The 27,810-nt window shown below is 45.4% G+C and overlaps 1 protein-coding gene across 2 annotated transcripts; it reads right to left on the bottom strand.

Annotated features, from left to right (window-relative positions):
* Window positions 1-583: 583 nt before the first annotated feature.
* Window positions 584-27,460, bottom strand: col2a1b (collagen, type II, alpha 1b). 2 transcript variants are annotated; one of them, XM_011614029.2, is made up of 54 exons: window positions 27,107-27,457; window positions 24,144-24,350; window positions 23,024-23,040; window positions 22,751-22,783; window positions 22,193-22,225; window positions 21,969-22,022; window positions 20,838-20,930; window positions 20,213-20,293; window positions 18,785-18,829; window positions 18,181-18,234; window positions 17,190-17,243; window positions 16,581-16,634; window positions 16,273-16,326; window positions 16,122-16,175; window positions 15,951-15,995; window positions 15,824-15,877; window positions 15,682-15,726; window positions 15,512-15,565; window positions 14,553-14,651; window positions 14,357-14,401; window positions 14,179-14,277; window positions 14,016-14,069; window positions 13,653-13,760; window positions 13,493-13,546; window positions 12,632-12,730; window positions 12,108-12,161; window positions 11,837-11,935; window positions 11,611-11,664; window positions 11,309-11,362; window positions 10,962-11,015; window positions 10,797-10,850; window positions 10,430-10,474; window positions 10,242-10,340; window positions 9,335-9,442; window positions 9,186-9,239; window positions 8,867-8,920; window positions 8,730-8,783; window positions 8,338-8,391; window positions 7,736-7,843; window positions 7,564-7,617; window positions 7,435-7,488; window positions 6,652-6,813; window positions 5,682-5,789; window positions 4,671-4,778; window positions 4,424-4,477; window positions 4,233-4,340; window positions 4,036-4,089; window positions 3,845-3,952; window positions 3,661-3,714; window positions 3,468-3,575; window positions 2,547-2,835; window positions 1,950-2,137; window positions 1,619-1,861; window positions 584-1,431 (listed from the first exon to the last, which is right to left on the bottom strand). In XM_011614029.2, the coding sequence occupies exons 1-54, from the start codon at window positions 27,198-27,200 to the stop codon at window positions 1,285-1,287; spliced, it is 4,467 nt and encodes a 1,488-aa protein (XP_011612331.2). In that variant the 5' UTR covers window positions 27,201-27,457; the 3' UTR covers window positions 584-1,284. The 2 variants fall into 2 exon arrangements, with proteins under 2 accessions (XP_011612331.2, XP_029682739.1); XM_029826879.1 differs by lacking the exon at window positions 24,144-24,350 and having other exon boundaries at window positions 27,107-27,460.
* Between the last annotated feature and the right edge of the window lie 350 nt (window positions 27,461-27,810).

Raw genomic sequence — 27,810 nt, 5'->3', positions numbered from 1 at the left:
TAAAACGTAACAAAAACAAGTCATGATCATAATAATATAATGCTATCATTATTAATAATAAAGCTATTATTAATAATAAAAATATACACAACCTCACATAAGGGAGCTCTCTGCGCTGGCGGTACAGCAGAAGCATGAATCTTGTCCTCTGGTGAATTTGCACGCCAAGGCAGAGGGCACGTTCGCTGTGAGGGGACTGGAGGGTCAAAGGTGACAGCGGATGGGAGGGCGTTCAAAGATGAAACTCAAACTCATTCGCTTTGGTCAAAGAAATATTGATTCAAACTCAGGAAACTAGGCGGGGGAGAAGGTCGTCGTTTGATTTGTGATGATCATAGCGTGAGGTAGCTTTGGAATAACACATTTATACAGGAAATTTAAACTCCAATCAAATCCAAATTCAACTGAAATATTCTGAATGGGCATGTTTGTTTAGAGTGAAGCAGGCGGGGTGACGCAGGTACATTTATCACCCCAACACCCAAGCTCACGTACGAGACGCTCTCTCCGAGAAACTGTATATATGTATACATATACACACGTGGCTACATCTGAGAATCCGGTTGTTAAAAAATAGACTGTCTTACAACAATAGCACCATTGACTTTTATTATAATACACAGTAACATTTTCATACACATGGTAGAAACAGGAATGCCTGCACTTTCTACGTAGCTCGATTTGGTTTGGTTTTTGGCGTAGCAGATATGGCGTCTGGAAGGAAGGAAGGAAGGAAGGAAGGAAGGAAGTGCGAGAGGATGATGGTCGACAGCGTTCGTTTAAATAACGAGTAAGCGGGATTCCTATTACTCGGCAACAAACTCAGTCCTTCCACACCCGGGACCAAAAACCTGAACAATAAATAAATAACGCCGACACATTCCTTTGCCTCTCTCTCTTGCTCCCTGGTGCGTTCCCTCGTCCTCCGCGTGCTTCCTCCATCTCGGGGCGGGTTTGGCGTGGGGGGGGGTTGCTGTTCGCTGATTAGGGCGAGTGCTCTGTGTCCGTTTGGGAGGGATGGGGGGTGCACGAGTGGGGTGAAAGAAAAGCTGCAGAATCACAGATGACAGTTGCTGGTGCCAATCAGTGCAGATATCCTACGGCGTTTGACTTTGGGGGGGGGGGGGGGGTGAAAGCACTTTTTATTTTAAAAAAAAGTCCCATGAAAAAAAAGTGTCTTGATTTTTCGTTTCTCACTCATTCTGTCTTCCTTTATCTTTATCTAGTGTGCTCCTTGTTCGCTGGTTCCACTTCTCTCTCTCTCCTATTTTCACACCTCTCTCTTTACAAGAAGCAGACCGCGCCGACCTCCACTCCGAACTCCTGATGTGCTTCGCCAATGTCCATGGGGGCGATGTCCACGATGGGCAGGCGAGAGGTCTTCTGCGATCTATATTCGATCAGCGTCTTGCCCCACTGTCCTGTGTGTTTCTGTGCAGAGGGAAGAGGAATACAATGGCTGCTAAATAACCTGTGACCTCCTGTCAAATTGCACATAATAAGATTGTCTGGGTGACAGGAGATAACAAGAAACTACTGTATGTGTGTGTGTATTTGTCCTCCGATGTTCCTCAGGTGTGCACTGGATTCATGAAATCCTGCATCAGTTCATTCTTACCGTGCAGCCGTCCTCCAACACGCTGTAAGTGAAGCGGCTGTTGCCCTCGGCTCTGATCTCCACGTCGTTGGAGCCCTGCAGCAGCACGGCCTTCTTCAGGTTGCCCGTAGAGGCGTCCATGTAGGCCACGCTGTTCTTGCAGTGGTAGGTGAGGTTCTGAGAGGCCTCAGTGGAGAGCAGCCTCAGGAAAGTCATCTGGATGGCGGCGGTGTTTGGCGCCAGGCTGTCGTCGCCGTAGCTGAACTGCGTGGAGCAGCAGGTGAGGACGATGGAACCGTTAATGTCTTACGACTGCAGCAGCAGGGACAGAAAGAGGCCGCGTGTCACTCACGTGGAATCCTCCGTTCATTGTCTCGCTGAACCAGACGTGTTTGCGGTCCTTGCTCTTGCTGGTCCACCAGTTCTTGCGCGAGATGCTTGATGGCTTGGGCTGGACGCAGGTTTCTCCCGTTTCCATGTCGCAGTAGACCTTGATGGCGTCGACGGTGCATCCCTGGTTAGGATCGATCCAGTACTCTCCTGCGGGGGAGGGGGGGGGGAGGGGGGGGGGGGGGGGTTATCCCAATATACTCCAGCTTACATCAATGAGACAGTTGTATGATGCATTGCAACGTGTGATCAGATCTCCTGTTAGGATGAGGTGTTAGCTCACTAGCGCATATGCTAGGTGGGCTGGTAGCAGCTCCCCCACTCTGACACGTCTCCCTCAATGATTGCAAGTGCATGTGTTCATTCATGGGTACCACATGCATCTCACATGAATAAACAGACAGTTTGATGAACTCAGTGTCTTAGGTTTGCGTGAAGTTAAACAACATTGTTACTTTAATATTGAAGTTTCACAATACTAATACAAAAACAACTATCCTCAGCTTTTCCGCTTCCCCATCTCCCTCCACTTGCTCCAATTCCTTTTGCCATCACTCACCGCTCTTCCAGTCAGGGTGGCAGAGCTTCAGGTCCCTGCAGGTGCGAGCAGGATTCTTCTTGGATCCCTCGGGGCTGCGGATGTTCTCGATCTGGTTGTTGAGAGACTTGAGCGTGGCATCGACCTCGGCGTCGTGCTGCCGCAGGTTTCCAGAGGCCTGGTCGGCCCGCATGTACCTGAGAGGGTCGGGACCCTTCTCGGTCTGACCCAGTCCGGCAAAGGCGGACATGTCAATGCCAGGACCAGGGGGTCCAGGAAGACCAGGTGGTCCAGAGTTTCCAGGGGGACCCTGACAGGAAGAGAAGAGAGGTGTGAGAGTTCTATACGGTAAGAATCAACATTTAGACATCTTTTTTGCTGGTTTGCACAGTTTGTCTGCCAGCGCTGTGAAGGAAACGTTGCCATCTGTTCAGCAATCTGTTCCCTCAACTTGGTGACTTCTCACACGGCGCCACCTTTTTTCTTTAGCTCAATTTCTGTTTTGGTTTTTGCAACTTTCTCTCTATCGGCGACAAATCATTGCAAATAGAAACAAATTCAGTTTTTGTCTCGCAAAAACGTGCGATGAAACATGATTTATATGATACATTTTTAATAGCACCAAAAATAAAAAAAGATTTACTTTAGATTTAGATTTATTTTAGATTTACTGTTTATATTTAAATGATGAGGGTAAAATAGGAACAACAAAATACCAACTTGAACATTTTTAAATTTTTTACATCCCAAATAATTTATGTAGTCATAAAATCTCAAACAACTTTGCTATTCGATTGATTACACTGAATAGATATGGTGATGTATTCATTACCCCCTCACACTGATTAATCACATGTGAGCTGAGGGATTCAGCATAATTTCTACTCTGTTTCTGTGCTTTTTTTAAAAAATCCCACTCGGATCGAAGGTTCAGACACTCACGGCAGGACCGGTTTCTCCACTTCGACCACGTGGTCCAGGAGGTCCGATGGGTCCAGGCAAACCAAATGCTCCGTCCTTTCCTGAGGGGCCGACAGGTCCGGGTGGTCCCTATAGTCAAGGAGATGAAGACATTCGTTTTGTGACTGGAATCATGGTGGCAGTTTGGTGGACTTCTGTCAGCACCAGCACTCACTCTTGGTCCAGCAGGTCCAGCAGGTCCAGTAGCACCCTGATCTCCAGCTTGGCCCTAAAAAAAAATGGTTACTTTGGTTTTTAATTCTAAGCATATAAGTAGCATTTTAATCCCCAGATATCTGATATGGATGTGATCACCAACATAGAGGTGAATCTTTGGTATTGTATAAGTATCCATTTACCGGAGGTCCGGGAAGACCCTGCAGACCTGTGAAACCTCGGTGTCCCTTCTGTCCTCTCTCACCAGACTCTCCACCCTCACCCTTGTCACCACGGGGTCCTTGAGGTCCCTGGTAGCGACAAGATAGTCAGAAAGAGCTTTGGGAAAAATGATGAAAAATGCCAATTATGCCAATGTTGAAATTGAGCCTACTGGCATTCCTCTGGCTCCAGCTGGTCCTGGGGCTCCAGCAGGTCCTTGGGAACCCTGCCGTCACATAACAACATCCATTTAAAGTTCAGTTATTTCCACTTTTCAAACTGCTCCATGTTAATCATATTGACCTTTTAAACCGCTGCAGTGAAACAAATGAATCTGGTGTTACCGTGTTTATTGGAGTTGCTACTCACAGACTCTCCTCTGTCTCCCTGCTTGCCGGTTTGCCCGACTGGACCCTGTGCACCAGGTGCGCCTGGAGCACCAGGTGATCCAGTAGGACCGGTGTCACCGCGATCACCCTGCAGGAAGCCAACAAAAGAGTCGGTCAGATCACAGGAAGTGTAAAGCAGACTTGGCTCTGCCGCGTGGGTGTGGTTCCAACCTTGATTCCAGTAGCACCGTCTCTTCCAGGAGGACCGTCAGATCCTGGGTTTCCCTGTCACATGACAACACCACATCAAGCATTATTAGCTTCCACCTCCCACCAGCACAGAGGTCCTGCTGAAGACCGATTCCATGCACAACGGACGCCTCCCAACCACACGTCCACAAACACAACAAACGGATACACGATGCAAATAACCGCTTATTTTGAATCAACGCCTTCGTCTCGACTGTCGATGCCTCACCTCTCTACCGGACTCTCCAGCAGGACCGGTCAGACCGGGCGGTCCGACGGGTCCAGGGGGTCCACGGTCTCCACCGGTACCAGGAGCTCCCTGTTTCCCAGGCTCACCCTGGAAGAAGACACGAGACCCTCTCACCAAATGGAAAGGTTTTTCCTGACATTGTTTAGACTATATATTACTAATTGTGAACAGCTACAGGCGGGACAGCACATCATCATCCTCATTAACACGAGCGATACAGCACAGTTTATCAGCAAAAAAAGAAAACTCATTTAAAAAATGGAGATCCAAGAGAGACAGAAGAAAGAAATCAGTGAGAAAGGCTGTTCTGTTTCCAGGTAAATGGAAAATGACCAAATCCAGGGATGCTCAAAAACAGTCTCTCGATCCAATATACAGCTGCCAGGACCGGGTCGCAGTGTTTCACTGCTCTTCAAATGTGTCAAATTACACCATCTATGAAGCTTCTCTGGTTGATTTGTTTTTTTGGTCAGTTTAATAATCAGTTTAATAATTCATAGTAAAGATGGAGCCACTGGGATTTTGGGCTGGCTTATTTCAAAAAGCCAACAGTCCAAGAGGCAAACTGAAGTCCCACGTGTCACTTTCAACATTACATTGTGGACAATTTACCAGAATCGTCCCGGCTGGTGCGCGAGACGATGTGTCTGATGAGTCCAGGGCCTGTTTTCATTTTATGGAAATGAATCAAGGAACACTACGCTCTCAGATTCTTGAATATTTATGAAGTCTGTGTCTTTTCTCTTGCATCTGATCTTACCACATGTCAAAAAACAACCTCATGTAGTCACAGCTCATGTATTATACTCTAAAGCTGACAGACACTTCATTAATAAACTAATATCTAATCAGGTAAGACGGTTTGGAGAAAAACAGCAGCAGCTTGTGAAAACAAACCTTGATCCATTTTTTTCTGCATGAGATATTTTAAATGGTAATAGAGATTATTGCCTTTAGTCATCTGATGAACCACGCCCTGTGTTTACTTACAGAAGGTCCAGGAAGACCAGGGAAACCTCTCTCTCCACGCTGTCCAGGCAGACCGACGATACCGCGCTGACCACCCAAACCCTGAGGGCCTGAGGGGCCTGGGGGACCCTGAGAGGGTTAAAAGGTATGAAAATAGAAGTCACGTCATGTAAAAAATAATAATTTCTATGCTATAAACAGTATTTCTGATGTCATTTCTGTTCATCGCCATCAAGGATCTATCTTTTAACCCCCCAAAGGCAGTTGTGTTGCTGTATCATCATCTCCGCGCTACACTCGCACGCTTTATTGGTGTCCTGTTTTTCCATTTACTCCATTTTGTTTGCTTCTGTCATATTGGCCACCTGAGACGAGCGCAAATCCTGAATCCTACACCAAAGAGCGGCCATCGATCCGCTCGCTTTGCTTCATCCGCCGCGGTCGGTCCCTTCACGCTGGCAACAAACACCTGACTCTCGGTGACAGCTGAGACACACCGGTCGGTCGATGGAGACGCTGATGTGCAGAGACGGCCCTCCAGATTTAATATATGTCCTCCATAGGGAGGCAGGTAGCAGCTGTCATCATGAGTGTGCGGCCATCTGTAATGTGTCATTATCTGGACGGGACCCTCGTGAGTGATTCTAATGCTCATTGTGCGTGTGTGCAGGGATAAGAACGGGGTCATTACTCCGTCTCTGGGCTCTCGCTGCCCTGTGCTGTCACTTTCCTATGTCCGCTATTACAGTCGGTGATGGACACAGACAGCTCTTCGCGTGTGCACGTGGACTGTGCTGCGCTGCCGTCCCCCACTAATCAAAACGTCTCTTGGGACGACATGAAAGTCAGCATTTCAGCCAAAACTGGAAGAAACATGCATTTAATTATCTGATGACAGCAGTAGACCCATGGGGGGGATTTGGTGGGTTCTTTAAGTGGCACATCAGTTGGTTCCAATATATACAAAGAATATAAAGAAGGACACACTCACAACTGGACCGTCCTCGCCAGCATCTCCTTTTTCTCCAGAAGGCCCAGCGGGACCTCGAAGGCCAGCATCACCCTGTCTACCCGGGGGGCCACCATCTCCCCTTATGCCCTTGGGTCCATCTTTACCAGGAGAACCGGCAGGACCAGCAGGTCCAGGATTACCCTAGAAGTAACACATGGAATGACACTGTTACACAAGTGACATTAAAAACACGAGTGTGTCACGTTTTCAGAGCCTGTTTGTTTTACACTGTAAAAAAATGGCATCAGTACAGGGGCTATAAAATACCATTTTCATTTATGTTGCCGTCATTTTTACAAAATATTCAGCCAACATATGAGCTGCTTCTGGCTGCGCGACACACATTTAGGTGTAGAGGCAGGAACTTCAAATTGATTCTAATGTCTTTAAATATCTGTGTATCAACACGTCTGAAATCAGCAGGAGGAGTCTTTGTTCACAGCGTGCGGCACTTTGGCGCCACATTATTCTGAAACTAACAGCAGCCGCTGCGTCAGACGAGCGTGTGGGTGTGAAGAAATTGGAGGCGAAAATTAAACGGGATTCTCAGGTGACAAAAAGTCAGGCGGTTTTCAGAAGACATGTCTGCTTCTGTTCGGGCCATTTAATAGAATTCAGCCTAATTCATCACATCTGCTGTGTGACGCGTGAGTCCCACAACTTGACAGTGAGTAATTATTATTTAATTCACAATAATGTAGAAAGGAAAATCATTAAACCAAAGTGACACGGCGAAGCTCAGTTAATGCTCAGGGAACTTACGTTAGGACCTGGGGGTCCTACTCGACCAGCAGCGCCGGGGAAACCAGTGGCACCCTGAAAGATAAATAATAAATTAGACAACAGAAAAGTAAAAAAAAAAAGTAAAATGACTTTTGTATTGTCACCTACAGGAGGTCCCTGAGCTCCACGGGCGCCTTTAGGTCCAGAAACACCCGTAGGACCCTAAAAGACAGCATCGACCCTGTCAGTCAGTCTTAGCATCACTGTTGCCTGATCCTGCATCACAATCTCTACATTTACTCACACACAAAACACACAAAATCTTAAGCGAGAAACTCACAGCAGGTCCAGGAGCACCAGAGGGCCCTTGGGGTCCTGGGGCACCGGCGTCTCCCTTCTGTCCAGTCTCTCCCTGCTCGCCCTTGATTCCAGGCTGACCGTCAGAACCCTGAAGGAGAAGAGCTCTGACCGTTAGCTTTGACCCATCTGTGGCTCTAGAACCTAAAAAGCTGAGGGATAAACGTGCTCAGCGTTGTTGTTTACTGCAAAGGGATCGTGTCTGTGGCGTTATTCAAACTGACAAGAATCCAATAATTAATCACCCGGAGACTTTGAGAAAATGGATGATGAATTGTGCCGAAGCGCAAAAAATAATGGCCGGAAGAGTTTTGGAGGCGTGCGGCTGATTAAAAGTGTTTATTTGACGTCTGTCTGACGTTTGGATCGATGACGCCATTTGTCTATAACGACGCACGGCTGAATATTCATATTTATTTAAGGTATAATAATAGTATAATAGAAAGGTTCCATTCTATAATAGAAAGGTTTAAAATGAGAAAAGCTGGGCCGACAACAACAGCTTAACGTCTCTCGGGAAAAATATAGGTACACCTTCTATTTCTATATCGAAGGCTATTTAGCATTCTCAGTGATGGTACGTACAGGCGGTCCAGCAAATCCTGCAGGCCCGAGAGATCCGGTCTCACCTCGGTCACCCTGAAAGGCAACAAACAAACACTCAATGCAGACAACACACACGGCATCTCGAGTCTTATCACGTTCCCACACAGACGCTTTTACAACCGCACATGTTCTTCATATCTAATATATATCATATATTTTCTGCCCTCACAAACAAAGGTTATTATAAATCGGCCCTTGTGGGGGCTTATGTGCAGCTGCCCGAGCAACACTATGAATATTAAATGAACTGTTGCTCCGCCCACTTTCACTCCACACCCAGATAAAGGTGAAACACATCTTCACGAATACAATATATTAAAAGAGGATTTGTCCGACACATTTTTGCTGACACATCTGACAGAGACACATACAGGAGTACCACGGGTACCAGGAGCTCCAGAAGGACCTGCGGGACCAGTTTCACCCTGTAAGAAAACACCCAGAAGTTACACAGATGATATTATAGTGGTTTATTGGCCAACTGCTGTAGTAAATAAATATCTGATACCTTCTCGCCATTAGGACCAGAGGGCCCAGGAGGACCAATGGGACCAGTAAGACCCTGCAGATGGAAAAAAACATTCTCAGAGTCCCACTTGACATTTGCTGCTGTTTCTGAGCCCAAATAAAGTCAATGTGTGTTTCAATCAGAGGAGGATCTGACTGGGTCTTTCTGGAGACCTTTGATTTAAGTGAGAGATGAATAGACAGTAAGCTTTTAAGGCCTTCAAATCTAAAACACGACTGCTGCAGCCTCCGACTGCCATGTTAATCAGAGTCGTCGATCAATCAATTCATTCAAAAGTAAACTAATGAACATCACTTACCCGGGCACCATCTTTGCCTGGAGCACCCTCGGGGCCTTTCTCTCCAAGGTCGCCCTACAGGGAATTTTTTGAACAAAACAGGTCAGGTCAGTGCAGATCAGTCATGTGGTTGGTCAGAAAGGTAACAGTTGCTTCTTATCTCTACTCACTCTGTCTCCTTTGGGTCCGGGAATGCCGGCGCCTCCTCTCTCTCCGGGCATACCCTGCAGACCGGGGGGTCCTTGAGCTCCAAGGGAGCCGTGAGGACCGATGGCTCCCTGTTGTGTACCGGAGAAGGCAAAATTTAATGGGACTACTTTGCAAAGGGCAACAGTTTATTCACAACTTCTATTTTTTATGCCTTTATATTAAGGGCAGAAGCAAAAGGGCCCATAAAAAAATGCCCTTTTTGGGGGGGGATCTAAAACATTTCAGTTCCGACGCAGAAGCAAACTGCCAGTCATGGAAGTGTAACGGCAGCCCTCACACCAGCCAGGAATACGCTCAAGACCTCTTTCATCTCCTCACAGACACATCTCTCAGAGTCTGCTGAGCCATCAGCTGCCCCGCCACCGCCACCGCCACCGCCGTGCCGGCCCCCTAATCCTCATCCTGGCCATCTACTCCTGCCTGACCTTACGGGAAGGACTGAAGCCAGATAAACATCCAGCCAGATAAGAAAATGACTGGAGCAGGATTGAGCCTTTCCTCTCCACACAATACAGTTGATTTTTCTGATTGCTGTTTCCTGAAGTGGGTTATTGTGAAAAAAGGCACCAAACATGCAGAGTGGCTATAAGAATAGCAACATCTTAAAAACAAATGTGATGCAGACTCTGAATTTAAACAAAAAGAGCTTCCTTGTTCTGTGCAAATGTTCCCCGTTTGATTAATCATTAAGTTATTAATTCTCCTGTGACCTATAGTGACGCATCAAAATGAAATTTTCTCATTAAGCGCAGAAAGTGAAGGGAAGCTATTAACGCGACGAGGTGATAAAAATGGATCAGACAACTGGCGCAATTAGCGCGGAGGTGCGCACGCCTGCTCCTGCTTTCGAAGAAAAATTGGATTCACCTTGGGTCCATCAGTTCCTGGAGTTCCAGGAAGACCTCGAGGGCCCTGCAGACCCTGGGGACCGGCAGCTCCTCTCTCGCCGGGGAATCCGCGCTCCCCCTGCACGGTGACAGAGTGACAATCAGCGGCGGCCATGACGGCGGATCGCTCAAACAAGTGGTGACATGAAATGAAGTGTGTCAGCTTACCCGGGGCCCGGTGGTACCAGAGGCTCCAGCCTCTCCAGGGACACCCTGGAAGGTGAAAATGAGAAGTTACACTTCAGGTGAGATCACAGCAGCAAGGTCGTGCCAGTTAACTTAGATTACGTTGTCATGGGGCTTTTTGCAGGACTGTCATGGAAATATGACACTCCTGGATTTTTTAGTGACAGTGGTGCAGAAATGTTCTTGAAAACACGGATGGCCGGACGGGACTCGTGTATTATTTAACACACACGGAAGGTTCCAGTTCATTTAATTTGTTTGTCCAGAAAATGTTGAATTTGTGCAGCCTTGCCTTATGTTCACGCTCCTCCCTGTTTTGGGCTATATTTGACAAAGAAAGCCAACTCACCTGATCTCCAGGCTTGCCGCCCTCTCCTGGGGGGCCAGGAGGTCCTGGCAGACCCTTGTCAGTAGAAAAGAAAAGAAAAGAACACATGAGCAAAATGATAACCCCCCCACATCAAATTGATGTGCGGTAATAAATTGTGGCGTTCCCATCTAACACCGGACCCACCTGGAAACCTGAGGGACCAGGCTGTCCCTGCTCTCCTCGCTCACCAGCAAGACCCTAAACATAGCACATAAACTCTGCTTAGGGTGAGATCCAACACAACTGGGTGTAGTAAATAATAATAAAATAAAATGAATGAATGAATTTTGACTGATGGTCATCACTGAACCCCGCCTCTAACACTAAACAAGCTGAAACGTCGGCACCGACCCAGAGACGACTGCAATTCTGCAGCTGTCTGGGAAACGGAGAAACCCGTTTCTGCTTATTTATGTGCAGGGGGAGCAAAGAGGGAGATGATATCAGAGGTGAAGCAATATGGAGAGCGGTGAAGAGTCAGTGATACGTACAGCGGGGCCAGGGGGTCCGGCAGCGCCGGTTTCGCCATCTTTGCCGGGAAGACCCTGAGGGGAAGCAAGATAAACGAGATGAAGCAGGAGGGCACCAAAAATAGGCTGATATGTAGAATATCAGCCTTCCATCGATATTACCAGGCTCCTCAGCGTGATAGGAGCCGAGCAGCAGGTCAAGTGTGACTCAGAGTAACATTTAAAGGGGCAGAACCGGAGCAGAACTGTAATTTCTTTCGTTTCTATGCAGTGTTTTGACTTTGGTGCATTTTTAAAAGAGCAGGTGAGCTGCAGGGACTTACTCTGAGACCAGGCGCTCCAGCCAGACCTTTCTCCCCAGACTTGCCAGGTTCACCCTAATACAAACAGGGAGGAGACGCTGCAGTTAGTCACCAGGCCGTGATAAAAATCTAGTTGGCCCCATGTTGTGTCAGCTATCTTCATGGAAAACATATCCACTTCCCCCTAGTGGTGGGCTCCAAGCCTAAGAAGTGATTTCTGTATTTGACCAAATGTGTCAGTACTCACAGACGCTCCCTTGGGACCGGGGAATCCCATGACACCAGGCTGTCCGCGGGCTCCCTGGGGGCCCGGGGGTCCGGGACGTCCATCCTCACCAGGAGCTCCCTAGTTGAGCAAAGCAAAATCCAACTGAATAATCCGGGTGGTGACTGTATGATAAATGAATCCTCCTGAGGATGAGAGGGGACCTGCTACAGGTCCTTTAACTACTCCACTGGATTTAAGCAGAAAGGGGGCGTCTGCACGGTGATTTCTATCACTGATGATGTGCACTTACAGAAGGTCCAACTTTCCCCTGAGGCCCGGCATCCCCGGGACGTCCGGTCAGGCCCTGTCAGAGAAGGAGACGCAAAGTCCAGATGAGTCCCACCTGCGTGCAGACTTCAGAGGAGCATCACGGAGGAGCCGTGTGGCACTGCTCATCAGCTCTGCGGGGGTTCTTTCTACCCAGCTTGGGGGGATCGGACATAAAGATGAGCGCTTGTTTAAACAGCTGCTTCCTGTCAAACCCACAGAGCCAAACTACTCCTTCATGAAGACCTGATGACCGAGGTCATGTGATTGAATCCCTTTAAATATACTTTTATGACTACAGGAGCGTTTTTAGGGTACGTGTAAATGTTTTGTGGTGAAACATCAGGTCTTCGAAGTCCTCTGAACAGTATAGTTTTTTTCCATATTTTCCATGTTTTGTTATTTAATATTTTGACTAAATGAGTGTATTTTTAAATGAAATTGAGTAAGAATACATTATTTAATATCAGCACACATGTAACAATTGTGGCAGTGATCAGCTCTTACTCTGGCACCAGGCAAACCAGATTCTCCAGGACGGCCAGGGTCACCGTTTGCACCTTTAGGCCCACTGGCACCGGAGGTTCCACGCTCCCCAGGGGCTCCCTGCGATCAAAAGAGAATCTCACTCATTCATTCGCTAAAGTGCAATGAAGAAATATGTTTCCCTTTGTGAGCATGGAATAGTTCCAATGAGTTTGTGGGATTGGATTTTCCAGGAGATAAATGAGATGATGGTAAGTGAGATGGTCATTAAGGGACATGTAGGTCACCACCGGTCTATCATGACCACTGAGGGGGTTCTGCGTTAATACTGCCACCGTGTGGCCAAAAGAAGAAGTTCTCTCGGGTGACGGTATTAGAGATTGAGGGGATGACTGAAGCAGAGAAACTGTTAGATATGTTAGTTTGTAGCTTAATATGTTCAACATTTTTGCATTCGTAATTCCAAATGTTGTTAAATCGCAGCCTCTCACTGTTTTGTAATGCGGATTTTATGAAACGATCAGTCTCAGTCGGTGTTTCACAGCTGCTTTATGCATCTTTTCCACCTTCAACCCAAGCACAGCCAAAGTAATTGAATTTAGAATCTGTTTTACAGACTGGGAAATGTTATTTTCTCTCTGCACTGGATGAAACAAACGCAAGGCCGGCAAGAAAACAGGCTCATGCAATTTCTTCCAGCAATACGAAGCAGATGCAAAATGGTAATTGTCAATTTCACACGCAAGTCTGGGAGCGGCTGTGAACATGACTTCATCTCCTCTCTTCTCAATCAGGTCTGCATTTTTATTTGCAGCATCTGAAATCCTTGAGTCTTCCTGTCACATCAGTTGGGAATTCTCATGACTGACGGCACGGACTCACCTTTGACCCAGCCAGACCATCCTGACCAGGGAAACCACGGTTACCAGGAGCTCCCTAAGGGAAAAGAATAAGACACTGCAATCACAGACTTGATCCAAGCAGAAGAGTCATGAATCAGAGGTTTAAATTCATGAAAAGTCAATTTAAGGTTGTTACTTACTCTCTCTCCAGGTGGTCCAATAGGTCCAGCAGCACCAGGCTCACCCCTGGGCCCCCTCTTTCCTTCTTCACCTTGTTGTCCGGGAGCTCCTTGAAGACCAGCGGGTCCCTGCAGTGCAAAATAGTTGCATTTTTCATCAAAAGGACAGAAATTGTTGCAACCTCTTAACTCCATCTGGGTCACTGCCCTTAGAAATGGAGCTCACACATTTGGGAGGAAGCAGAGAGTGTTTCTCTCATCTGGGTCGGCATTTTGCATGAGGAGAGCAGGAGGAACTAACTGGGGAGAGCTTCTGTCCCAGACCAGGATAAACCCGAGATCATAGATAGATTAAATAAACAGAAAAAGTCTGTCACAACTTACAATCTCTCCTTTGGGTCCAGCTTCTCCCTTGAATCCTGCAATACCAGGATCTCCCTGAATAGCAAAGAAAAAACAAGAAAGGCAGAAAACAGAAGATGATTATCATTTTCTGTGCCAGGAGAAAGAATTAACAGTTGTTTTTTTTAAAGAACTGAGGACATACAGATGTTCCTTTGGGTCCGAGTGGTCCAGTTGCCCCCTGAGGTCCAGGTGGTCCACGAGGGCCGGGGAAACCAGGAGCACCAGCAATACCATGAGCACCCTGACAAGAAAGACACAGTGACAATGTTTATTTCTTTGTAGTAGTTAGAATAAGAAGGTTGTATCATGGTTCTACTCACAGCTGATCCTTTAGCTCCGGGTATTCCGTCAGTACCAGGGTTTCCCTGCACACAGCATAAAACACAGCAAGTGAGCGTCCGTCTTTCTTTCTTAAACATTTTCATCCTTCTGCCCCTCTAGCTAGGGCAAATATTCAGGACAATAACTAGAACTCATATTTTGCTCAGTGTCGCAAGTGATGACTTGATCACTTACAGAGGCTCCGGAGGGTCCAGGTGATCCAGGCGTGCCAGACTCTCCACGGGGTCCCTGAGCCCCCTCAGGTCCACGAGCACCCGTAGGACCTGCTTCTCCCTGATTAGTGATGCGAAAAGGAGGAAAGAGATGCACGTGTGAAGATGTTGCTCCTTCAAATAGGATATTTTTAAAATAGAAAGTTAAAATTCAAAGACAAAGTGAAACAGAAGCAGTCGTCTGCCTCTGGAGACATAAACAATTATCTGACAATTGCCACATCCTTGAAGCATATAAATAAAAGGGAAAAAATGGAGTTTTATTAATATAAATCTGACAAATAAAGCTTCATTACTGTGGCTTCCTATTACGCACATTCTGCTTTTTAATATTTTCATGTGACGTTTCCGTGGGTAATGAATCCTTTAAGAAGGTGCATCGCGTTTTCATAGGCGTTGAAGTCCGCCCTCTGCTGGCCATTGGTGATTATGCATGTTCACAGATTTTTACGGCATTATCATTAATATATTTTATACATTTTGAAGAATAATTATCAGGCTTTTCAAATGAAGCTGGATTAAAGGTTTGAGAATCCAGGTTATTCAGTTACAGTTCCAAAAACCCGTCCCTCAGGAGCTTTTCTGATGATGAGTATACATCACCATTTAATTACTTAGGGAGACTCACCTAAACACACTTTAATTCCTAATTGATTTTTTTAAACTATTAAGTGACCTAAAGGAGGGACTATTAGCGCAGTGCTGACGCTGCTGTCACTCAGGAAGGGAAGCAAACACACACAATTAAAGCAGAGTGAAGGAGTGAGATGAGGAGGGAGGGTAAGGTATCTTTTAAAAACTTTCTTCAGTAATTTGCTTGTTACAATGTATTTCGGACCTTTATAATTTTCTAATAGATATGAACAGAAAAGACAACAGGGCTACTGACGATGATGTCAAAACTATAATAAAGTGACTTACTTTAGAACCAGGAGAGCCGGGGAAACCTGGAGCACCGGATGGACCTACAGGGCCCTGGAGAGCAGAAGGAAACCAGCTCAGAGAAATGTGTTGGAAATGTCAGTAACTTAGAAAATGACTAATTAGAAATGAAATCAAAATTATACAAAATGCTGAAAAACAGTTCTTACTGGGGGACCAGCAGGACCGGGCAGGCCATCGTTACCACGGGCACCCTGAATAAATCAGCACATGAGAAGTTAGCCAGTTCCAGCCTCTCTGGCTGACTGTATGTTGTCAGGGAGCGTAGAATGAGAAAAGAATGACACTCACGGCAACACCACTGGGCCCAGGACGGCCTCTCTCGCCAGGCAAACCACGAGGTCCCTGTGTGAGGAGAACATGTTCAACAACAAATTTTGGTTTCCATGTCGAGGCAGTAAGGTGCAGCGCTACTCACCATCGGTCCAGGGGCTCCATTTTCTCCTGGGGCACCAGACTCACCCTGTACAGGAAAGAGCAGAGCGTATCACTGTAGTGCAGGAAACAGCCTTTTCCAGTCAGGATTTTTTGTCTTTCTTCATTAGCATTAACACAAGATGGCCAATGGATTAAAGCAATAGAAATGCACCTTGGACCCGACGGCTCCAGTCTCTCCCTTTGCACCATCAATACCAGAGTAACCCTGGAGAGAAAGAGCAGAGCAATGGTGCAAATTTAGGTCAAGATATCACTGATAGCCATGCAATGTTTCCAGATTCTATTTTAGTAAAAACACTCACTCTGTGTCCCTTGATTCCAGGCAGGCCAGGAGTTCCTGGGAATCCACGAGCTCCCTGTGTTACAGAAGGGATGCATCGACAAGTTTCAATACAGGAAATTAAGTGTGTGATATGGATTTCTCCTGTGTGCAGCATTCATGAATAATTTCCTTCAACATAAAGCTATCATTGAAAAATAATCTATTCATTTAATGACCTACATAAGATATTCTTATCAGAAAAGAAAGAAGTGAAACTTGTCTTTGTTGTTTATCAATACATTCATAAAACACAGCATTTATATTGGATATTAAACACACGATCCTCACCTGAGGTCCAGTAGGTCCACGCTCACCTGATTTGCCAGGTTTTCCAGCCTCACCCTGAAATTAAGACATAGAGTAAGTCATTTCAAAATCAACCTACAACACGCCAAAATGTTCTATATAATTTCATTTAAAAAGGTTAACTATAGATTAGACTTAAACCACTTCCAGCACTGTCTGTCGCCATCGTGTGGTGAAAGTCTAGAACTGCACCCAAGTATTTATGTAGTACAGTAACTGGGTCAAATAAAAGAGAAAACATCACCAAAAGATGGCTGGAAATGGTAGGAAAAAAGCCGTGTAGGTCCGTGTTTGCATAGCAAACGTATTTTATTCATCTAACAATTTTTGTCTTATTTTGACATTACTATTCCGCAGTGTTTTCAGTTAAATGAAAATAGCTGAAAAAAGGCTGTAAATAGTGATTAAATATATTTCATGATATTGATACTATGCAAGTTTTATGGAAGTGTTAAGTGAATCATGTGTTACTTTTCCCCTTTGAGCTGGAGAATACTGGTATGTGACGTGGCAACATTGAATATGTTTTATCATGTATTTGCTTTGTCTCTGCTAGTTCAAAATAAGCAACATTATGAAAGACATATTTACATCTTCTCCAGCCTTTCCAGAGGGTCCAGGAGGGCCACGGGGACCCATGGGTCCCTATAAAGAAAAAGAAAACAAGTCAAGGTGAGAGACAATTTCCACTCACGGTCAGCAGAGGGCATCATTTCACAGCTACCTGTTAGTCAATAACAACACATCTACCTGATTAGAAAAACACAGTTTCTTACTGAGTCATCATCACCCCTTTAAAATGTATTAAATATTGCATTATTTTGGTTTGTAAAACAATACCTTTCCCCCCTCAAATATCAGACTTGCAAAAGTTTGATAATGTGGAGACTAATGCAATAATATTTCAAATCATTACTTTGGTTTTCTGCACATATACTGATAAAATAAATAAATCCTGTGTAAAATTCTGATTTGCAACAAAGTAAGGGTAATCTTTAAATAGATTTTAAGAGCATACAGTATGCTTCTTCTGCTGTTGGATAATTAAAGGTGTCGTGTTTGTAATTTCACGCTCCGGTGGAAAACTCCATCTTTGACTCGCCCTGATTTCAAAGGAACAAAGCTTGATTTTAATCGCACATAATGATGCGCTGAAAGACTTTTTAAAAAGAGGCTCCCAATCTAATCTCCACGGGAGCAGATTAACACAGCAGCGCGGAAGCTCTGGACCTGTCTACCTGCTGAGGGAGCAGGATAGACGGGGGGGGGGGGGTCGGACCGATTTCAGGTGTAAAAGCATGGGTCAGAACAGGGAGGGTGGAAGGAAAAAAGGGTCCTCTGTCTGGTAGGGAATTAGTAAAAGGACGAACAAAATGCGACAAGTGCAACAAGAGGATATTTATATACAAAAGTGAATGTCAGCTTCATTTAAAACTACTTTGTTTTACTATTTTTTTTTGGAGCACTAGCATTTTGTAGGTTCACCTTTGTTTCTGCAGGTAATCCTACGGATACATCAGCTCTTACATGTAGACAGACGTGTAACTTGAACCACATGAGGAGGAGCGTGCAGGGTACTTACAGCTGCTCCAGGCTCTCCTGCGTCTCCAGGGCTGCCTTGGAAACCTTGTGGGCCCTGAAATACACAAAGGCAGAGATAGTCAGGTGATGCTGTGTTTACTGGCTGCAGACAAAATACTGTAAATGTTTGTCTGGCTGTGGAAGGAATTCCTTGCCAATCCAGCTCACAAGTCCTATTAGTCTGATAGCTCTTTTTCAAAAATTCATCTAATTTAAGCAGAAGAGCAAAAGCCTCAAGAAGACTCAGTTGAGGTGGCTACCCGAGCTACAGGTGGAGGAAGGCATGTGCTATTGGAGCTGTACGCTTATGGGCTGTTAGGAAAAAGCCCTGGAGCCACTGGTTAAGACCCAAAAGTATTCCCTGTCTACCTATTATCCTCCAGCAAACCGCCCCGGAGTAAACAGTTATCTGTCTCAGTCTTTTTATGTGGGCCACACTGGTTATTCTTGTTATCAAACACACTCAGGGGGAAATAGAAGAGGAACAGGGGATCAAGCACGATACAATTAGGAGGTTTCAGTCAGAGCCGTCTGTGGCCGGGCTGGATGGTGTCTACAGGTGCACAGGGCTCATGTGCTGTCTGGGACATACAGGAGGTACTTACAGGGGCTCCGGATGGTCCAGGTGGTCCTCTGGGACCCATGGGGCCCTGGGGAAGGAAGAGAAAAAGCATTAACCATCAGGATTAGTGCACACATTTTGTTTATATTAACACAGAAACATGGAAAACAGACCCGTATATTTGCTTTTAATATTACAAAAATCAGTTAATGTTTAGTGGGATTTGTTTCCTCGTGAATTCTGTCAAAAGCTCTTAAATAAATGCCATCTGCTTTTCCATCAGCTGCCAGGACCTCCACAGCGTATTCAGGATTCCTCCGTGGCATTTAAAGTTCCCTTTGCCGTCTGTGATGTGTTTTATTATTTCTCCTATTCCTTTTCTTCAACCCCTTTTCTCCTCCCGCCCAACGTGCCTTCCTGCAGTTCAAAGTTCACCAGCGGCACTGCTGTTCTCTTACGTGAACTCTGCATGACTACTTACAGTTTAACACGGAGTGCAAAAAGAATACGGATCCAGCTGGTTTTTTTTTAGAAAATGTATCCTTAAATCTTTCAGGCACCAGTAACAGGAGGTGGGATGTGACCGACTAAGTTCTGTCTGATTGGACTATTAATCTGCTCTGTGAGACGCTTCTGGTTGGAGTCACACGCCAAACAGATTTCTCCTTCAGCTTTATGCATCGCTGCTTCAGGAGAGCATATCACATTCTACAGAGGCGATGAGCCGAATCTCTGCTGCTCTTTTACCCCGTCTGACTTCCTCGCTCTCAAATGGAGAACATTCGCTGGACATCTGCAGAATTTGGAAGCTGTTGCGATGCTGGAAAAGGCGTCGATTGCTGTACATTTCCTCTGAGGTGACCACACTTCCCCGTAGACTCGACAGCAGGCGCTCACATGTGAGGCGAGTGGTTGCACGTTACCCAAATCAGAAGTGGCAGCGAGGGGGAAAAAAGCCGCAAATTGACAACAAATAATCCTCTGAAACTAATGAAAGTCTTCTTTGAGTGGCGGTGGCAGGGGAAGGGGGAGTGGGGGAGGGGGGGCGATGACCGCAGCAGGCTGAAACATATCAATGGAGCTCTGTATCTTCATGGCCGTTGGAGGTTTTTGAAGGACACAAAGATTTTTTGGCGCAGTTGCGATGTATGTTTAGGCAGAACGTGTGGGTCTGGTGCAGAGGGACTAATGAGCAAACATCAGCATCAATAAAGGGGGAACCATCAAACAACAGACACCAGAACTGCCATACGGGTTGCTGCTGCCCTCATGGGTCTGATCGGTTCTTCCAGGCATCTCAAAACTCATCTGACGTCTGATAAATGCAACGAGCTCTTGTTTTCTACCAGTCATGTTTTTCTCTGTCCTCCCTGGAACCTGTGATGATGGGCCATCACAGGTCCTAATTAACATGTAATACAGTAAAACACTTAAGCTCAGTAATAAAATAGGGAGCGCTACGCTTGCTCACCATTGGTCCTTGCATCACACCCATCTGGGCGCCACCGCCAGCCTTCTCGTCGAAACCACCGGCCATCTGAGCAGCAAAGTTCTTCAGGGCAGAAAAGAAAAATAAGCCAATAAATATTTAGGATACATCAAGATACAGTATTTTAATTTTATATTTAAGCAGTTGTGAGGGAAACGGCCTTTTCTGAGGAGGGATATCTGTCTTGAAGGCCGGGTGCGTTTCCATTTCAGAGTTTTTTTTCATTTTGAAGGCGACGTGTGTTTAACAGACTCTTCAGACTTCATTATGTGACTTTAACACAAACAGAGGAGAAACAGGAGCCCTCTTTGGCTCTCTCATCCTCACAAAGACTCTTCTTGTTCCCCAAATGCTAAAAAAAAACCCTCTCCCCCACACGATCCCTTCCAATGCCTATCACACTCCCTCCTGCCTCGCCCCTCTGCCCACCTCCACCCTCCTTTTCTCCTGCTAAGAATGAGAAGCATTCCATCTATTCTTCCTCTCTGCATCAAGTCACCGCCGTCCTTCTCCTTCTCCTCGCAGCATTAGCAGTCCCCCTCACCCTTTGTGCTCCGATCCGCCCAGTGAGACGATACTTGGCCCACGAGAGCAGAGAGATACTTACTCCACCGAGCCCAGGAGGGCCGGGAGGTCCTGGGCTCCCAGGGTTTCCAGGGGTGCCAGGCTCACCATCTCTGCCACGAGGGCCAGCACTTCCCTGGATAAGATAATTGATATTAACATGAACAATTAATCAGAGTCCACAAAATATGACCTCTTACTTTTCATTTGGTGAATTTATTGTGACAATGTATCAAAACTAACTAAAACTTAGTTTTGTCGCATTAAAATTCACAGTGTTGCAGCTTTTTCTGTGGATTAGTGGAGTCTAAAATGACAAATGACAGCAATTCACACACAATTCACCCATATTGTGAAATGGCATGAGGAAAGCGAGTTCATTCATCACGACACCAATACACCGGCCTTTCTGCTCGCTTGTACTGAAATAAATCATTACACAGCCGTGAACAGGTGATGGATTACAGTTGTCAGATCCTGTCGATGAAGACAGGATGAGCAGGTGATGCCTAAAAAACACCAGCTGTCTGCATGAAGGAACTTGACTGCACCCGACCGTCCGGCAGAAAACCATCCGGAGACGGGACATTTGTGGAATTTTGCCCGAACTAAGATGAATAAAGCCAAAGACTGAGCACCCGAAGACTGTTTATGTGAGAGGCAGTAAAGCGCGCAGGTGATTTATCAGAGGGAATCAGACTACTTGGAATACCTCTGCATGTAGTGACAAATGACCCTGGGAGGGGAACTAGAAGAAGAATGTTGTTAACACCTAAATACCCACTTATCCTCTCTGTGCTACGATGCAATCTGCTCTTCAATTTACATGAAGCAGATGAGGGCATGAGATCAGACAAGCATTACACAAATGGGACATTCAAAGACATGAATGAGAAGGCACTTGATTGAGACACCGAGGACATGAAATTCAGCCGGTCATGGCAGACAAACAATCCAGGCCACACGAGCTAATGTAGCAGCTCGAGCCAGTTAGTCTGCACCTCTTATTGAAAGGCCTTGAGCAAAGGCTCTCCTATAACCAGTTAAACCATAACCTGTGCACAAAGCTGCCTGATTTACAGGACACGCCATCTATCTTTAAAAGAAACAGGATGGCAGTTTATTTTTTAGTGTAAAACTAATGATTTATGGGCAAATATTGCTCCTAACCCACCCTCTCTCCTTTCTCTCCTCTTGTTCCGCGGGGTCCTTGTTCTCCAGATGGGCCCTGGACAGAAGAGACGGTAAAGAAGCAGCTTCCTAAAAAGCATCAGCTGTTGCTTGAGCTGTTATTCCAGATCAGTTCAGCGTTTAAAGAAAATGACGTCTGGTCGGTACACGTCTGTCCCAAACATGTGACACGTTGAGACGGTGACTTGAAACCAAATTGCAGCATACCATGGGGCCGGCCGGTCCTCTCGGTCCCACAACCTGCACGAAGAAAAGACAAGAATGTGATGGTTTTATCTCTGGCCGCACCTTTGAATTTTAGACCTCGGATGTTGGAGGTGGATTGGCACATGTGAGCACTGGTCTTGTTCTTACAGGGGAGACATTATCTCTAGAATCACCTTGTTAAGTGCTAATTTCTTCAGGGCAAAGTATTAGCGGGAACCTACAATAAACAATGCCTTCTCTTTTCCTGGCACAAACTCCGTTGCTTTCAGACGGGTAAAGCATTTCCAGGTGCTGCTGTGCAGCAGCAGCAGAGACGTTAATGCGCTCTCTAACTCTGCCTGCCTGTCTGTCTGTCTCCCTGTCTGTCTCTCTGGGCTCTGGCCTTTACGTATCTTTACGAGAGACCTTCGCTAAATCAGGTAGTTGATCGCAAATATGCAACAAAACACTGATTTTTTTTTTTTACTGTGAATACACTTTAACACATCAGAATCAAATCTGAAAGAGGATGAATATATAAAGATATGATGTCTAAGGGGCAGTATAGTGTCAACTTACATCAGTGATGTCTCCTGGTTCACCTTTCTGACCCTGATGTTGCAAGAAAGGAGACAGTTAGGACTAAAACTATAAAATAATTTGATCAATACAGAATTCATAAGCGACAACCTGTCATCCCTCACGGCGAGTAAATGTGAGCGGATGAGAATTAAATCCTCAAAATCCCCGCAGGGGCCTGAACATTGTTATCAGTTCAGTACAAATGCAGGTTTTACAGCAGGTGGTGGGGAGCACACATGCACAAACGCACACATGCAGTCAGGGCCTCACCTTTGCTCCAGGTACTCCTGTTGTGCGAGCAAGGGAGGGAAAAAAAAGATCAAAGTTAGTGAATAAATAACACATAGCAGTGCTGTTTCCTAAACACCCTCTCATGTACTGGCTGACTGCATTGCCTTGACTCAAACTACTCCAAAGACCACCACCACGTTGAGGGCTGTGCTTCCCAATAAGCCCATCGAGATCTTTAAAAGTGTTGGATCACCATCTCCAGTAAGCTGCAAGCTGAAGCAAAGCACCTGCGTGAGAATGCAGCCTTTTGTCAAAAAGGTGGCTGTTACACCTGATGTCGGCCACTTGATAAGCAGTGGTGAGTAGCATTGGTTCTGTAATTTCAATGAAATGTGGAAATGTTGGATTATGCAGACAGGAATGCAGGTGAGGCTGGACGTTTCAGTTAAAATCGATACTGATGTTTGACAAGCAGCCACACTATAACTGGCTGCCAGCTTCAGATGATGCTGCACATCTGTTAGCTAGATCATTAAAAGCGCTCCATCTAAGCTTGAATGGAAGCATTTTGTAAAGCACTTTAACCCACAAGCACGCAGTACAAACAGTGACACTTCTGCTTTGCATCATGCTCCTCAGGATGTTTGTATTTCCACAGCTGAGACCCTTTTCTTTGTTAGGAGGCAGGGGCAGGCTTTTAAATGTTCCCCATCACTTAATTCTGGAGGCTTCGCTAAACACCCACAGTTTTCCTTGCCATCAGAAATCTACAGAGGATTTGGGGTAGAAATGTGAGGCCGTGGCTGCCTGGCTGAGGTATTTCCTAATGGGTCCCACATGTCTTCATGATGGTCTGGGAAAGGAGAAAATATTCAAACAAGATGGGGGCCAAGGTGGGCCAGCTGTGGAAAAATGACATTGAGGTAGCATTTCTAGGAAATCTGCCCAGATGTGCCACTGCCGATTTTGTTGTCATGTGTTTGCTTTGGGGAGAAAAGATGGTATTTTAAATCAAAGGGAGGGAGGAAAAACCTGCAGAAGTGGTTAAAAAAGCACCTGACCACCCTTTGATTGACTTTCATTCCTTCCTCCAAAACAAACAACATGAGAATGTGCAGTAATTTATTTATGATGAAGTGTGAGATAAATAAATTACGACCGATGGGTGGCGACTGGTCAGCTGCGCAGATGGGGCAACACTCTCCGAATGGGATTTCTGGATTGCGGCAGTCTTTTAGCTCCTCGCAGACAATTTCATCGCACAGGACGGTTCCAGTGTCACACACACAGATGCGACAAGGCTCGGGCTTCCACACGTCCTTGTCGCTATAGCGCTGTCCATCCTGCATACAGCTAAGAGTGGCCTCTGTGCACGAGGCCAAAGTGAAGGATGCCCAGATGCAGTTGGTGGGAGGAAAAGAAAAATTATTTATCATGGAGCAAAAAAAAAAAAAGACTGTGATTAAAATACCTTAATACGAACGTACATGTAAATGCATAGTATGTAAAAGCTCAGCAGAACATTTTGGAACAGGTGCAACCCTATAAATATCTTGATTGTTCTTTTATTTGCTTAATCATCCAGTAAGAAACTGGAAAATCAATGAAAAATTTACACAGTTGTAGTTATTGATATCTTCTTTTTTGGTCAAAAACATTTGAGATTCTAGTAATCTAACAGTCATATAAGAAAAATAAGGTCTACGACATGTCCTGTTTTTTTCTTCAAGCTCTCAAAAGTAATTTCAAACTAATTTATAAATAAGAAAACAAATCGCCTCATAAATGAATACTGGAAAAAAACAGTTCCACAAATCGCCACAGGGGGGCGGTGTAAGAGAATCCCAGTGAAGCTGCGGAACACCTGCAGGAAACCTCCAATGACTTAACGAGACCTGAAAGTATGGCCTAAATTCCTCCTCAAGTTAAATACAGGGTGTATTTATATTGTGGAAGACACCCTTAATGTACAGTAATTTAGACCAAAAAAAAAAAAACTACAAACACACAGATTGCTGCTTTGGGGGGTGCATATGTCACTACAGCCACTATTTGGTCTAGATTATATCGGTCAGGAAAAATGAAATAATAGACTTGGTAATTATATATACTAAGTCTGAGCACAGATTTTTTTTTTTTTTAAGACAAAAACAAACAAGCAGCCCAACAGCTAATTAACAAAAGTGCTCTGACTGGAGCCCCTGAACCTGAATGAGTCCAGATGAAAGACTTCGGGGGACGCAAGCGTGCAAGGCGAAGGAACAAGTACAGTAGCTATATTTACCTCGGAGCACTGCTTAAGTTAAGGCTACCTGAGGGAGCTCAGGGGGCAATGAATGAGGTCTTTCTGGAACGATACAGAGTGGGTAATTCACAGATGATTGCCTAGTATAAACACGGGGGTGCGCTTTTAAACCCCCATCTGGAAGCCATGGCTGTGTCAGATGCCAGGTCAAACACAGGACAGAAAATGGTCAGCTTTCATTCAGATCTACTTTGTGTCTTTGGCGTATCACTTTGCAGGCCGGGGTGTAGGCTGCACCTGCCCTTTCACTGACTCAAATATGAAAGATGGTCCTGATAGGGAATAGTCTGGCGGGGACAAGGGCCCCTCTGTAAAAAGGAGCTGCTTTTTTCATCACTGAGGATAATTTGTAAGTCTTCTCTCTCAGTGGTTGGCAGCCACGGTTCTTTCCAGAGGTATAAAGTGCAGAATGAAACTTTTCAAGTGCAGCCAGGTGGAGGACAGTGGAGACGACTGTCTCTACTTACTTAAAGTCAACGCTCACTTTTCTAACTCAGTCAGATTCTGCTCGATAGAAGGTAAGATATGAAAAATTAAAGCAGTGACCCCCTGGCTCGTTTTGGGTGGAAACACTGAGGTGCTTCTGCTGAGAATTTCGTGCCATTTTAGTGTCTTCCAGAAAAATGTGAAGGAATGAAGGGATTGTATTTTGTCCAGGGGCCCATTTCTCTGAACGGGTAACCTGAGACATTTAATTACTTTTGCACAAGTATTCTGCCTCTGCTTCCCCAATATTATTCTTTGAAAATGACACATTTTCTTTGCATAGCAAGCCTGACTTATTGCATTCAGAAAAAGACTGAAGAACTCTAAAATATCAATTCTCACTTCATATTTTCCCCATCACCTTTCTCCTGCACCTTGGCTCCATCTCTTTGGGCTCACTGTCACAGCTTATGGTTAAACATTTAAACAGATGGAAATCCTGAAATCACATGGAACATTATTTCTGGCCCTCATCCGCTGGAGCACCTTCACTCTCAAATGTCTGAGGATCAATAACAATGAGGAAGATCTACTCAGAATCAGAAAACTGCAAAGACAGTCTCCAAATATCAGGATAGACACAGATGGGACGTTCGGATTCTTGTGGACTGAATTAAAACCATTATAAAACCACCCTAAGTGGATATTTTCGTTATTGGTGCACCTTTACCCTCAACAAGCCCGGATTTGCCTGGATGCCCTCTGACAGCATTGGAATGTGAGCACTTTGCACCAAAGAGCCTTGAGCCTGGCCACTTTTCACTTTTTTCCCGTTACTCCCTTTCTCCCTCCTCTATCCTCCAGTCAATGTGCAGTTTAACGGCGATCCGCAGAGCACCCACAGGTGGCCAGCAGCCTCATTTAGAAAGGAAGAATGGTAGAGAATGAGCACCTTCTACACTATAAAAGATGAGACTAGGCTAGGTTTTGTTCCTCAATAAGTACTGACAATTGAGATTGAGAATGTGGAAAAAAATCATTAAAAAAATATAGACTATAGTCATTTATTACTTTAATCCTCAATCAAGAATTTGTCTTACGCAAACTTGCCATCGCTTTAGTTAATCTACTTCTGAACCAAAACGCTATAAATCAGTAATATAGTTTTTTTTTAATCGTAATCAGACCAGCAAACGAATGATCCCCAGATTTTATGGATTAGATTCAATCTGCACGTCAAAACAATCCAAAATTTTGCGTACGTAAAAAGTGAGTAAATTAAAAATAAAAATCGTATCTCTGGGCTGAAAAATGAACACAAAAAAATCAAAAAAGCGCCCCGATGAATACTTTTAGATGTGTTTGAAATGAACATTTAAAACATCACTTACGGTCGTCTTCTTCCTGACATCTCACAACGGTTAATAGACACACTTGGGATGCTACAAGTAGCAGTACAATCCTGGAATCCATAAAGCTGAACATGTCTAAATATTAGACATGCAGGGCCTTCGGAGAACTGGGAGCCGAACTTTCTCTCAGTATTTGGTGTGTTTGTGTCCCCGCTTACGGACGCTGAACCATCCGAATTTCACCCTTTCCAACAGACCGATGGGATGAATCCAGCGGCAGGACCCGAACCTGCAGCGCAAACTCAACACCGACCTCTCCGGGCCAGCCGCTGTAGTTTTATGTCCACGACGCCTTCAATGAAACTTCGTATATTCACAAATATCAGTCCTGCCCCTTACCCCCCGTCAGACTGAAATCCGAGTCCGGTTTCCCTCCCATTGGGTCTCACAGGTTCCATTATCCCAGTCCCAGACCACTCCTTACTACACGTGCCGCTCCTCAACCCTTGAAAAACGCCCCCATCTGCCTCCAAAGTCTGATGACCTCCCTTCTTTTCCTTCATCAAAAGCAGGAAAATCGCTACAAATGAGGAACCTTCGTTATTGTAAGTGGACCTCCACATGAGCTGTGTACCTGTTGTCATTCAGGTACTGACTCACACCGGGGGCATCCCTTTTACACCATGTGGTGCAAGTGCAATAAATTCCTTATTTTCATTCCTTATTCTTTAGCTCAGGTGAAT

This window comes from Takifugu rubripes, chromosome 19 (assembly GCF_901000725.2).
Source record: "Takifugu rubripes chromosome 19, fTakRub1.2, whole genome shotgun sequence".
In the NCBI taxonomy this organism is placed as follows: domain Eukaryota; kingdom Metazoa; phylum Chordata; class Actinopteri; order Tetraodontiformes; family Tetraodontidae; genus Takifugu; species Takifugu rubripes.
This window is presented reverse-complemented; position numbering and strand designations above follow the sequence as displayed.

Coding starts and splice junctions, on each gene's coding strand:
- col2a1b (XM_011614029.2), bottom strand. CDS start 27,200: ATGTTCAGCTTTATGGATTCCAGGATTGTACTGCTACTTGTAGCATCC. Junction 12,162..12,631: donor CTGGTTTGCCTGGTGCCAGA/GTAAGAGCTGAT, acceptor CTTCTCTGACAG/GGCCTGACCGGACGTCCCGG. Junction 11,016..11,308: donor CCGGACCCCCTGGCCCCGCT/GTACGTATCACT, acceptor TGCTATGTTTAG/GGTCTTGCTGGTGAGCGAGG.